Source organism: Geotrypetes seraphini, chromosome 2, assembly GCF_902459505.1.
Source record: "Geotrypetes seraphini chromosome 2, aGeoSer1.1, whole genome shotgun sequence".
NCBI lineage: Eukaryota > Metazoa > Chordata > Amphibia > Gymnophiona > Dermophiidae > Geotrypetes > Geotrypetes seraphini.
In genome coordinates, this window is record NC_047085.1 from 7,266,995 (window position 1) to 7,280,572 (window position 13,578).

At 42.1% G+C, this 13,578-nt stretch overlaps 1 protein-coding gene across 13 annotated transcripts in view; it reads right to left on the reverse strand.

Annotated features, from left to right (window-relative positions):
- Positions 1–13,578, reverse strand: part of LOC117355920 (protein scribble homolog) — a 393,083-nt gene that overhangs the window by 180,352 nt on the left and 199,153 nt on the right. For all 13 annotated transcript variants that reach the window (XM_033935046.1, XM_033935039.1, XM_033935045.1 and 10 more), the window contains exons 14-15: positions 9,060–9,275; positions 6,479–6,745 (exon numbers count right to left, since the gene is read on the reverse strand). In XM_033935046.1, coding sequence (XP_033790937.1) covers positions 6,479–6,745; positions 9,060–9,275 — 483 coding nt within the window. The remainder of the gene's footprint in view (positions 1–6,478; positions 6,746–9,059; positions 9,276–13,578) is intronic.

Consider the following 13,578-nt stretch of genomic DNA (forward strand, 5'->3'; position numbering starts at 1 on the left):
AATTACCATGGCTTTGGTGGTATATAAGAATAAAATTATTATTATTAAGAGAGAGGGTCAAACATGAAAACCTCATGACAGTGTCGCTCAGGTAGTGGTTTCAGGCTCGATTGATAATCATGTAGTTTGGAGCTCCTCTATAACCAAAAATTTCTTCATGCAGCCTGTAATTAAACTCTGGAATTTATCGGTGGTGCGAGCTATAGCCTCAGCACCCTGAGGTTGTGGGTTTAAATCCCATGCTGCTCCTTGTGACCCTGGACAAGTCACTTAATCCCCCCATTGCCCCAGGTACATTTGATAGAGTGCAAGCCCACCAAGACCGATAGGGAAAAATGCTTGCAAACCTGAATGTAAACTTCTTAGCCTATAAGTAGTATATAAATAATAAAATAAATGAAAATAAATAAATCAGTTAGCTTAGCAGGGTTTAAAAAAAGGTATGGATAAATTCCAAAAAGGTTAGTCCATAGGACACTATTGAGATGACTTGAGGAAATCTACTGCTTATTCTAAGAATAAGCAGCATAAAATCAGTTTTATAACTTGGGATCTAGCTAGGTACTTGGGACTTGGATTGGCCACTGTTGGGGACAGGATACTGGCCTTGATGGTCTGTCCTACTACGGCTAATCTTATGTGAGCCAAGTGTAGGACAATCAAGCCTTTGTGACATCAATGATGAGATTGGCTCTTAGGCATTGGTGGAATGAGCCATTATGACATCACAATCTCAGCTCTGGAACGTTGCTACTATTTGGGTTTCTGTCTGGTACTTGGGACCTGGGTTGGCCACTGTCGGAAACAGGATACTAGGCTTGATGGACTTGTCCCAGTATGGCAATTCTTAATGCCCCAAGAGCAGAATTACTTGAAGATTCTAAGGAGAAAAGAGATCCAGGGTTCTCCTTAGCTCCAGAAACATCTTATAGCCTGGTAGGACCTGCTGGTTATCATGTGGAGCAGATTGTTGAGTTGGGCATGGCTCATGTGGAGGAAAATGCTGCGATGCTGGCTCTGGCTGGAGGTATCAGTGTAGTAAACAACGTGGATCAATTGCAGTTAGACATGTCCTGAAGCAGCAGACCTTGCCATTGTCTCATGACACCACAAAACTGCAAGTTATAACTTTAGATACCCAATTGAAGATTTAAAAGGTCTTCTACAGTGCAGTTTCAGGCTCAATCTACTCAATTATCAAGTCTGTTGGATTCTACAACTAGTCACTCAGTCCAGTTAGCTGAACATGAAACAAAATTAGCTGGATATAAGACTAAATTTTGAGACTTGGAACAGAAAAGGGTTAAAATCAATAGAATGATTATGAAGGATACAGTGATTGGATTATCTCCTATGAGCATGCTGGTTACATATTTAGAAGGAGTTTTGAAAGTGTCATCTATCCCTAGTATTTTACAGGTATATTTTGTTTCATTCCTATCTGGAAACTCAGCAGATGAGGAACACAATTTATTGGACTTGCTAGATCTTTCGGAGAATTTGAAAGAACTATTGTGATACCTGACTATTTTGCAAAAAGCTTTTAAGAATCAACATGACACATTTTGTGGTATAAAATTTTGAGCATTTTGAGATGTGCAAAGAGAAGAGACAATCATGAAGTCAGCAGTTTTTTCAACTAAGGCCTAAAGTCCAGCAGCTCGGAGCACATTGTTGTTTGACATTTCCTTCTAAATGGAAGTTGCTTTTATCCGTCCCCTTCTCCTCCACTGTCAATTCTAGACTTCATTCCCTGTATGCCTGGAATAAACTACCTGAGTCCGTGCATCATGCCCCACCCCTTCCATTGTTCAAAAGTAGGCTGAAAATCTACCTTCATCTTGTAACCCTACTTCCCACTGCCCTCTGCTCATCAGTTTAACCATTCCCTCAATTTTTTCGCAAATCTTTAAAAACTATTCTATTTGCTAAACACTTTGGAAATCATTCAAATTAATATTGTTATTTCTCTTTTTACTTCTTTTAGTTACTGTTAACCAAGTCAAGCTCCATTTTGGTTGAAGACCTGGTACACAAAGCTAAGTTTTAGTTTAGTTTAGTCTAGATTGTGAGCACATTCAAGCAGGGACTGTCTCCTTCGTGACTCTGTACAGCACTGTATACATCTGGTAGCGCTCTAGAAATAATTAATAGTAGAAGCAGTGGCTTGTTCAGACTGGTAAAATGACTTTTCGTTGTGCAGGAGTTAAGATACGGAACTCCTTGGTGGGTCAGATACGAAACTATCGTGAAAATGGCATGTTCAGAAAACTACTTAAGACGCAGTTATTTGTAGATGCCTTTCTCTAGCCAATAATTTTCCTCTCTAGCAGAGTTTATGAATTATTCGTGATCTTTACTATGCAAGTTATGATGGTATTTTTTAGACATGATTTCTGAGGATTGTTGGTATGTTTATTTTATCATGTTTTTGTTTTAAAATGATGTATGTAAATTATGTAAACCGTTTAGTTTTAAACGGTATAAAAAATTTTTTAAATTAATACATTTTTTATGAGCCTTCACAAAGGACCCTCCTCTTCAACTAAAATTCCAACTGCAATCAACCCCCATCGCCCCCTAAAATTCCCCCTTCTCCATTCTTAACCTATACTTAAGTTGCTGTATAGTCTTTGTATTGTCCAAATGTGAATGTTTGCTTGTAACCTGTTCTGAGCTACTGGGAGGACGGGATTGAAATTGAAATAAATGAATGACAAATGTTCCAGTAGTCCTGCTATAGAGAAAGGGTTTCAGATATCTTCCCCTAATTTTCCAAGTCATATCCAATATTATTTGTGAGATTTGAGAAGCACTAGCAGTTTCATTTTCCCTTTATTTTTATTTTCCCTTAATACCTCTCCTTATAATTCTCATTTCACCTTAATTGTGAACTTTGAAAAAGTAGAGTAGAAGTATTTATTTCTTCTCTTTTCCTTCTGTAATTATACCTAGAGTATCAAACACTTTTTCTACTGGTTTTATATTGCTTAACAAGTTGTTTATTTGGGAAGGTATATTTTGAATATTGCATTAAAAAAAATTACAAAAGGACTATCTTTTTTAATGGAATGACCACTTAGAAGAAACAGTGTGATCTGGTCTTAAGAGTAGAGCAATGGACCTTTATTAAGTCAATTCTCTCCTTTAGACTCCCATCTTACCTTGGTAGAACATACAAATTTGGTGGTGAAAAAGTGCTTTTTTGCGCTATGGAAATTAAGGACCATCAAAAAATATTTTCACCCTTTATCTTTTAGATTGTTGGTGCAGGCATTGGTATTATCTATATTGGACTACTGTAATATTGTTTACTTGGGCGCACCAAAGAAAGTCGTAAGAAAATTGAGAACAGTGCAGAATACGGCTGTTCACCTGATATTTGGGCTGAAGAAAAGCGAACATAACAGCCTCTATTATCAATTATTACACTGGTTGCCAGTGGAAGTACGAGTAATGTTCAAATTTGCATGTCTTTGTTTTAAGTCGGTTTGGGGATCGGCCCCTACCTACCTGTTATCTCATTTCGTGCTATACAACTCCATGAGGGTTACCAGGAATTGTAAGTTATTTGCATACCCAAAGATTTTAGGCTGTAAAGTTAAGTCCTTCTTAGACAGGATGTTGCATTTCAAGCAAGTGAAAAACAGTCTTGGATGGGTAACTATATCAGCGGAGCCATATTATCTTATGGCACCTTCTAAAAAGAAATTAAGACAGTATTATTTGATAAATTTATCTCGTAACTTGATCTTTTTATCCTCAACCTAATAATTTTACTGCGTAAATTTAAATTTTTATCATCTTTTAGTTAATATGCTGTATTCTGATTTTAATATTTTGTACTTCGCTGACTGTCCAGTTCTTATTCTTTTGTGTAAACCGCCTAGAATTCTTTTGATTGTGGCGGTATACAAAAATAAAATTATGTTATGTTATACATTAACCAAGTTACCCTTCTTGCCCCTACTGTCACCAAGGGAATTCTTGCTGAGGTCTCAAAAGCCTTATATGTGAACATTTTAAGAGGTTGCTCTTACACATGGCATAACCAGTTCAAGAACTTGTACCTTTCCCACATATAGGAATGGATTAATGAATTTTGAGGAATGATATAGCGAAATGAAATCTTCAGCAACATGAAGAAAAGTCAGTCTTCCTGCAAGAGCAGAGAAAACATGTCTGAGCTAGCTTGGACAAAAGCAGACCAAGGAACCTATGAGTTGGAGGTTGTGTAAGAATTTTTCCATATGCTTAAAAACACCATCTTGGTTTTTGAGCGCTCTAAGAAAAGTAATCCATGTCAGCATGGGTGGCTGATTTCATCCTAATTATCAACAGAGAAGCCTGGGGTAAGCAGAGAGGATCCCTAGCTGTGGGGGGAGTGAGGGGTAAAGCCTGAGATAAGCACAAAGTAGATAGTCAGCTGCCACTGGCTTTATAGCCAACACAGAATATTCAATGCCAGGCCATTCCGGGCTAGAGGGTCAAATTTTGATGTTCGACTTCAGTTGAAACCAAAACTGGCCTGGAACCTGAAAAGCACCAGCCCCCTCCCTCACCTGATACAAGGAGCCTTCTCCTGGAACCAAGAACCACAGACTGCTGCTGGAAATTCGGCAGCCATTTTGATAGCAACACCAGCACGGGCAGGAGTGACTTGGGACTGCTCCTAACCCTCTAGACCACCACCAATAGAGTAGGCAGTTCCAGGAGGGAGTCTTCTTGTTAAGGGGGGGGGAGAGAGACAGCAGACTGCGCTTTCAGTCAAGGCCAAATCCGAATTTCAGGCCATTTCAGTGCCAAAGCTGAAATCTAAATTCAGTCAACCACTTGTCCAGGCATCAATTTTGAATATCCAGATGTGTATGGCCAACTTTCCCTTATCAAGTTAAATGTGACATTCAGCCTATGTGGATCTGGACCAATTTGTCTGGTTAACTTAAGTGGTTAAATGCTGATTATCATTTAACAGCATAAGCGCTGTCTCCATTCCCAGATAACCCGAAAAATCATTGGCTAAGGCTTTAGCAGTCGGTGAAGTGCCGCTGAAGATCAGCGGATAGCCCTGTCTGATTAAATCACCTTGAACATCCACCGCAGAGAGTACTTAACTGTTGAGAGTGAAATCTGGGACCAGAACATAAAATCTGTACTATTAGGGAAGCAAGGGGATTGAGTTTGCTCTCAGGTAAGATCTCTGGCATTTAGATACAGGAAATGAGCAAAAACACTTCCCATCCATCCCTTTCACATTTCCAAGGCTGCAGTCCTGAAATGAGGTGCCCATGCTACCAAACAGCCCAGTGCCCATGGAAAGAATCACCAAGGGCATTTCCATTAAATGTACTAAGGTTAACTGAAGCACTGCCAGGCGTGCATATGACAACATCTTCAGTCAAGGAGTGATAACTCCCACACTCTTCATATCTATGTCAGAAGAGAGGTGAGCAAACAATATTGTGCCTTTTGAAGAGGGAGAAGAATGACCCAGTGCTGTGTGAGCTTCTAGCTCAATCGGAATTTGTCTCCGTTGAACTTCCTGGTATTTCCCTCTTTTTAACATCACTCTTGTGGGGCCCAAGGTTGGAGCAAGAGGTCTCGGAGAGCAGCTCCCTCTGAACCTTGGCACCCATGCATCTCCAAATCTGCTCAGTAGGTCTTATTAATGCATGCTGAGTTGGACTGTGATTCCAGGGTTTATCAACAGTGTCTCCACAGCACTCACAGTCCCAAGCAGAAGATAGGCCCAGAAATCTTTCCTGGAACCTGCCCCAGTATAGCCACTCAGAGATACTGGGATGAAACAATTCACCCAGGATCACTGGCAGAGCTAGGATTAGAACTGAGGCAGAAGTAAGCCCTGCAATGCTACTGCTCATGCTGTGCTAATGAGTGGGAGGGAGGGAGGAGAGCAGGTGTGTGCATGTGGAAAACAGGACTTGTGTGTATATGCATCTTGCATCTCTGCTGCCTTTGCTCTACCTCATCTGTGATGTGCATTATGGGGTCTATGGTGGGTGAGAGAGGAAGCTTGTACTGCTGCTGCTCTGCTCTACCTGTTGTGGAATGGAGTTTTGCAATCAAGTGTGTATGAGGATAGCATGCAGTGTGGGGCAGAGAGAGGGACAGTGGAGAAGCTTGCAGTGCTATACAGTATTGCATCTGTTTTGTGGAAGAGGAGGAAGAAGCTTCCACTTTGGTTGCCTATGCTGTATGTAATCCAAAGACAAAAGGAGGGCTTCTAAGCTCCAAGGCCAACAAAAATCCCAGCAAAGGGGATCCACGCAGGGGCCAGTCCTAACATTTCCACAGGCCCACAACCAGAGCTTCTCTAGGAACTCGAGAATCAATTTCTGTCAGTTCGCCAAATCTCCAAAGGCCATCTGGAGACTGGCAGGTCCCTGCTCTTCCTTTCGGGCTGAAATCAAAGACTCTAAGGAACTGCAGCAGAAGCACAAAGCCGTTACTATCCTACCTTCACAGGTGGTGGAGTGGAGTACCTCCCATTCCTTTCCCCATTCCAGTCCTCGTCCCGAATCTCCACTTCCTCCTCAGGACTTAGCCCCTGCAGCAGGGCCACCACAGCCTCGGGCTTGGGCAGCTTAGCGATTTTGAAATGTTTCTTGTAGTGCGGTGTGTCCTTTCGGATCAGGCGCTGCTTTTCTACTGGAGACTGGTGCTCATCATCCTCCTGGTCATCACAGTCACGAATAAATGTGCCTTCTGCAAAATGCACCGTGGGCTAGAACAGAGTCACCAGCAGCAATGTGAGAAAGATCTTTCTACAGAAATGGCAATGCACACACATTTGAACAGACAGTCACACAAAAGTAGCATAATTATAACATCTTTGCTTGGTCCAAGCTGGGCTGACACTCTGTGATGCCTGTTTTCTAACAGGAATCATAATACGTGGACTCTACAGGTCCTGCACACTCTTATTAACCCTTTAATAGGCAGCTGGTGAAACTGCTGCTTTACATAACCTGATGCTGAACGAGAGCAACAATGCCAAGGGCTTTTGCAGATGCAGATCTCCCATAAGACCAGGAAAACAGGAGATACCAACTTCCCCAAAACTAAGAAATTAGGAAACAACAGCGAAGGACACTCTGGTGCCCAATCACTTTTATTGTGTATCAAGACTTGACACAATTGTGTTTCAGCCCCAATGGGCCTGCCTCAGGAGTCTAAGCAAACGTATATTAAAAAAAATAAACAAACAACTAAAACTTGTATATCAAAAAATAATCATCATAAAGCTTACATGTCAAAAAAATGTAAATCAAAAAATAGTAATAAATGGTGTAAACTTTAAAAACAGGACAATAACATCAATGGAGTGTCACAGGGATCTGTGCTGGGACCAGTGCTATTTAACTTATTTAAAGATGATCTGGAAATTGGAACGATGATTGAGGTGATTAAATTTGCAGATGACACTAAACTGTTCAAAGTTGTTAAAACACATGCGAATTGTGAAGAATTGCAGGCAGACCTTAGGAAATTGGAAGACTGGGCGTCCAAGTGGCAGATGAAATTTAATGTGGACAAATGCAAAGTGATGCACATTGGGAAGAATAACCTGAATCACAGTTACCGGATGCTAGGGTCCACCTTAGGGGTCAGCGCCCAAGAAAGGGATCTGGGTGTCACTGTAGACAATACAACGAAACCTTCCACCCAATGTGTGGCAGTTGCCAAACAAGCAAACAGGATGCTAGGAATTATTAAAAAAGGGATGGTTAACAAGACTAAGAATGTTATAAAGCCCCTGTATCGCTCCATGGTGCAACCTCATCTGGAGTATTACGTTCAATTCTGGTCTCCTTATCTCAAGAAAGATATATGGTGCTGGAAAAGGTTCAAAGAAGAGCGACCAAGATGGTAAAGGGGATGGAACTCCTCTCGTATGAGGAAAGACTAAAACGGTTAGGGCTCTTCAGCTTGGAAAAGAGACGGCTGAGGGGAGATTAGATTGAAGTCTACAAAATCCTGAGTGGAGTAGAACGGGTACAAGTGGATCAATTTTTCACTCCATCAAAAATTACAGACTAGGGGACACTCGATGAAGTTACAGGGAAATACTTTTAAAACCAATTGGAAGAAATTTTTTTTCACTCAGAACGTGTTGCCAGAGGATGTGGTAAGAGCGGATAGCATAGCTGATTTTAAGAAAGGTTTGGACAAATTCCTGGAGGAAAAGTCCATAGTCTGTTATGGGGGAAGCCACTGCTTGCCCTGGATTGGTAGCATGGAATGTTACTCTCTGGGATTCCGGAATCTTGATATTCTTAAGGATTCTGAATGGAATGTTGCTACTCCTTGTGTTTTGGCCACTGTGAAAACGGGTTACTGGTCTTGATGGACCATTGGTCTGACCCAGTAAGGCTATTCTTATGTTACAATTATATACTCTGCAAAATTAAAAAAAAAAAAAAATCATAAAACATACATATCATAAATAAATAGTATAAACTTTTAAAACTGTGAAAAATCTATATATTGATATATAAACATAACATGAAAAACCTAAAAACACGCATGACAATTTCAAAAATTTGCACATATTATATATTTTAATAAAAATAAATACAGTACATTGTAATGAACATGTATAAAAAAATAATTATAAAAAGTTAACATACCTGAAAAGTGGCTCTTATAAGAATGTACAGAAAAAAGAAAACCAAAAAAAGAAAAACGGATAAGTTGCCCATATTGTCCACATAGAGATTCCTACATATTATGTTGGTCACATTTTTTCATCTGTTTTCCTTCTTTCCTTTTTTCTAGACGTTCTTATAGGAGCAACTTTTAATGCTTTATTATATTGGTTTTTGACTCCTGTAGCAGATCGTGTACATACTATCATTCAGATTTAGGTATGTCACTTATCATAGATTACTTAGATGTACCTGATGATAAATGGCACTGGCTTGCTCAATAGTAACCTTTTTCTTATGTTTTTGATGGAAGTTTTATAATTATTTTTTATACATGTATTTATTTTTATTTATCCCCGTGTCATTCTCTAATTCTTATCTCCATCTTACCTCAATATACTCAACTTCCATTTCATCATCAGGATCATTTTCTTCAGCTTTTTCACATGCCACCTGTTTGCACTTCTCAGACTCACACTGTGCATCTTTAGTCCCTGGGATTTTCTCCTTTCCACCTTCATCTTTCTCCTGACACTCTGCTGAAGCCGTGCTGGTAGAGACGTGCGACTCGCCACTCTGAGTGGAAAATGCACTCAGCCGCTTCATCTGCAGGAAAAGCAACAGAGGCACAGGGATAAAAAGTGACTCACCCGAGATCACACACAGACCCAGAAATGAGGCATTAAGGTAGCAGAGCACGTCCATGGCAGTACCGCATAAATCTCAGTGCAAAAAAACATTTAGAAGAGATAGGCCAGATGGTAGGAATTGTTGTCTGAATGGGAACATCTGAAAGTAGGGAAAGCAGTGGGCAAAACTGAAAGCAGCTGGTGTAAGGTTTATCTTAGAATTCAATTCAAATGTGCCTGCATCTCTTTCAAAATTTTATATGGCATTTTTATTCCCCTCGTTCCCTTATCATGGAATGCTTACAGATTTTCCTTTGCAAGAGGCATCCAACAAATCAAACTCTCCCTTCCTTCTAGAAAAGGAATTAAAGGAGTTAAGATCTTCAGTCAATCTCTGGCTTTTATACTTTCTCAACTCCTCTTAATTCTAAGGAGCTCCAGTTCTTTCCAATCTTTCCGTAAATTTCTATAAACTTTTCTTTTTGCCAAACATTTTGAAAACTAATCTCTGAAACTTTTGCTATTACTTTCTTTAGTTTTTATTTAATCATTGTAAACTTTCTTTAGTTTTTATCTAATTGTTGTAAACCAAGTTGAGCTTCCTTCGGCTGACAACAATTCTTAGATTCAGAATCTCGGAGAGAGCAAGACTAGAAGGCTTTGAGCATGCGCAAATGCTCAAAGCCAGTCTAGCCCAGCCCAGCCCAGAAGAGGGAGGATCTCCGACGCACCGCCCAGCCCAGGCCGCACCAGAAGAGGGAGGATCTTCGGGCACCGGCACTGGTGTCCAGTTGGGGTAAGGGATGTCATTGCTGTGCTCGGGGGGGGGGGGGGGAGGAATGTAGGATCACGGTGGAGGGGGGGCAACGTGAGCCGGGGGAAGGATGCCGGATCGCGGGGAGGGGTATGGAGCAGCGTCGGTGGCCTCGGGGGGGGGGGGGGAGGAAGTGGAACCAATCAAAGCGAATTTCCCTTACTTCCTATGGGGAAACTTGCTTTGATATACGAGCAATTTGGTTTACGAGCATGCTTCTGGAACAAATTATGCTCGTAAACCAAGGTTCCACTGTATCTGGAAAAATTAAGAGAAGCTAGTCAAGTAGTCAGGAAAGCAAAGATACAAATGGAAGGAAAAATAGCAGACATGGTAAAATGGGGGAGGGGAAGGAGACAATTTTTTTAGGTATATTAGTGATAGGAACAAGTGCAAAAGTGGCATCGTGAGACTCATAGCTGAAGGGGAGAAATGTGTAAAAGCTGATCAAGAAAAGGCTGAACTGCTTAACAAGCGCCGGAATCAGGACCGCAGAAGATAAACGCAAATAGTGACAGAGGTGTGGTAGTCCTTGATCGATTTTCAGAGTATTCGTAGACAAAGCAATGGGGCCAGATGGTGAACATCCGAGGGTGCTGAAGGAACTTAAGGAAGATCTGGGAGTGGTAACAGAGAACTGGAGAAGGACGGATGTGGTTCCTTCCCCACAAAAGTGGAACTAAGGAAGAAGTAGGGAACTACAGGATGGTAAGTCTGACTTCTGTGATAGGTAAATTATGGAAATGCTTTTAAAACTGAGAATAGTGAAGTTTCTGGAATCCAGTGGATTACAGGACCCAAGGTACTATCCATCAGGTTTTGTCAGATAAATCTGATCAATTTCTTTGACTGAGTGACCAGAGAATTGGATAGAGATAGTGCACTAGATGTGGCATATTTAGATTTTAGCAAAACTGGTGTTGGAACCAACAAAGGATCAGGCAATACTGGACCTGATACTTACCAAGTGTCACAGAGGTCTCAGTGGGTGACACATTGGCCTCCAGTGACCACAACATGGTATGGTTCAATCTCAGGAAAGGTTTCACTAAATCTACCACAATGACCAAGGTCCTCAAATTCAAGGACACAAACTTCAAAGAAATGGGAGACTTCGTTCACCAGGCGCTACAAAGCCAAGCAGAAATCGATAACGTGGAAGAAATGTGGTCGACTTTGAAAGCCACCATACAGGAAGCAACAAACCGCTATGTTAAATCAGTAAGTAAACGGCGAAGGAACAATAAGCCACAGTGGTTCTCTGCGGAGATTTCGGACCTCATCAAGGAGAAGAAAAAAGCATTCATCTCTTACACATGAAGTCAAAAGTCAAACGAAGTCTGGCCAAGTCAAAAGCCGTCAAAACAGCAGTTAGGGAGGCCAAATTCCGCATGGAGGAGTCTCTAGCGAAGAACATCCAGAAAGGAGATAAATCCTTCTTCAGGTATATCAGTGACAGAAATAAGAACCCAGGCGGGATAGTACGTCTTAGGAAACCAGACGGAGACTATGTAGAAGCGGACTCGGAAAAAGCCCAACTGTTAAATGAATACTTCTGCTCAGTCTTCACCCGCGAGGCGCCAGGACTCGGCCCTCAGCTACAGACAAGGGTTGACGCAGATGACCCGTTTAGTAATTTCGAGTTTACACCCAGCGGTGTCTACTGCGAGCTGTCAAAGCTTAAGGTTAACAAGGCAATGGGGCCTGACAACCTACACCCCAGGGTGCTCAGGGAGTTGTGTGATGTCTTGGCGGAACCGCTATCCGCGCTCTTCAATCTCTCCCTTAGTACGGGTAACGTCCTGTAGGAATGGAAGACGGCTAACGTTCATTCCACTCCACAAGAAAAGCTCCAAGATGGAGACAGCAAACTACAGACCGGTGAGTCTCACATCAATAGTGTGCAAACTAATGGAAACTCTAATCAAACGCCAATTGGATACGGTCCTGAACGAGGAGAATCTACATGATCCCCGTCAACATGGATTTACTAAGGGGAGATCCTGCCAATCCAACCTGATCAGCTTCTTTGACTGGGTGACGAGGAAGCTGGATGTTGGGGAGTCCCTGGACATCGTATACCTGGACTTCAGTAAAGCATTCGAGAGCGTACCACACCGCAGGTTGCTGAGCAAGATGAGTTCTATAGGATTGGGCGACACATTGACGAAATGGGATGGGAACTGGCTTGGAGGTAGGCTTCAGAGGGTAGTGGTGAACGGCACCCCCTCCGAAATGACGGAGGTAATCAGTGGAGTGCTGCAGGGCTCGGTCCTGGGCCCGATCCTATTCAACATCTTTATAAGAGACTTGGCAGAAGGGCTGCGAGGTAAAATAACATTATTCGCCGATGACGCCAAACTAAGCATGTAGTGGGCAAAAGCACAACAGACATAAATTCAATGTCCGACAACATGATGCACAACCTACTCCTACTGGAGCGCTGGTCTAGGTCCTGGCAACTCAGCTTCAATGCCAAAAAATGAAAGTCTTGCACCTGGGCAGCCAAAATCCATGCAAGACTTACACCCTTAATGACGAGATCCTAACAAGAACTGAAGCAGAACGAGTCTTAGGGGTGATCATCAGAGAGAACATGAAGACTGCCAATCAAGTGGAGCAAGCTTCATCCAAGGCAAGGCAAATCATAGGTTGCATACGCAGGAGTTTCATCAGCCGTAAGCCTGAAGTCATTATGCCATTGTATAGATCCATGGTGAGGCCCCACCTGGAATACTGTGTGCAATTCTGGAGGCCGCATTACCGTAAGGATGTGTTGAGAATGGAGTCGGTCCAGAGAATGGCCACCCGGATGGTCTCGGGACTCAAGGATCTCCCGTACGAGGAACGGCTGGATAAGTTGCAGCTGTACTCACTCGAGGAACGCAGAGAGAGGGGTGACATGATTGAGACATTCAAGTATCTCACGGGCCGCATCGAGGTGAAAGAAGATATCTTCTTTTACAAGGGTCCCGCGGCAACAAGGGGGCATCCATGGAAAATCAGGGGCAGGAAACTGCACGGGGACACCAGGAAATTCTTTTTCACTGAAAGGGTGGTTGATCGCTGGAATAGTCTTCCACTTCAGGTTATTGAGGCCAGTAGCGTGCCTGATTTTAAGGCCAAATGGGATAGACACATGGGATCTATTCACAGAGAAAGGTAGGGGAGGGTCATTGGGGTGGGCAGACTAGATGGGCCGTGGCCCTTATCTGCCGTCTATTTCTATGTTTCTATGACCTAGGGAAGCTTGAAGAATAGTCTGAAATTTGGCAGCTAAGATTCAATGCTAAGAATGCTAAGCAATGTAAGGTCATACATTTGGGCTGCAAAAACTTGAGTGAATGATACAGTTTAGTGGGTGAAGAATTTTTGTGCACGAAAAGAGGAGCTGGACTTGGGAGTGATAGTATGTGACGATCTTAAGGTGGCCAAACAGGTTGAAAAGATGACAGCACAAAATAGA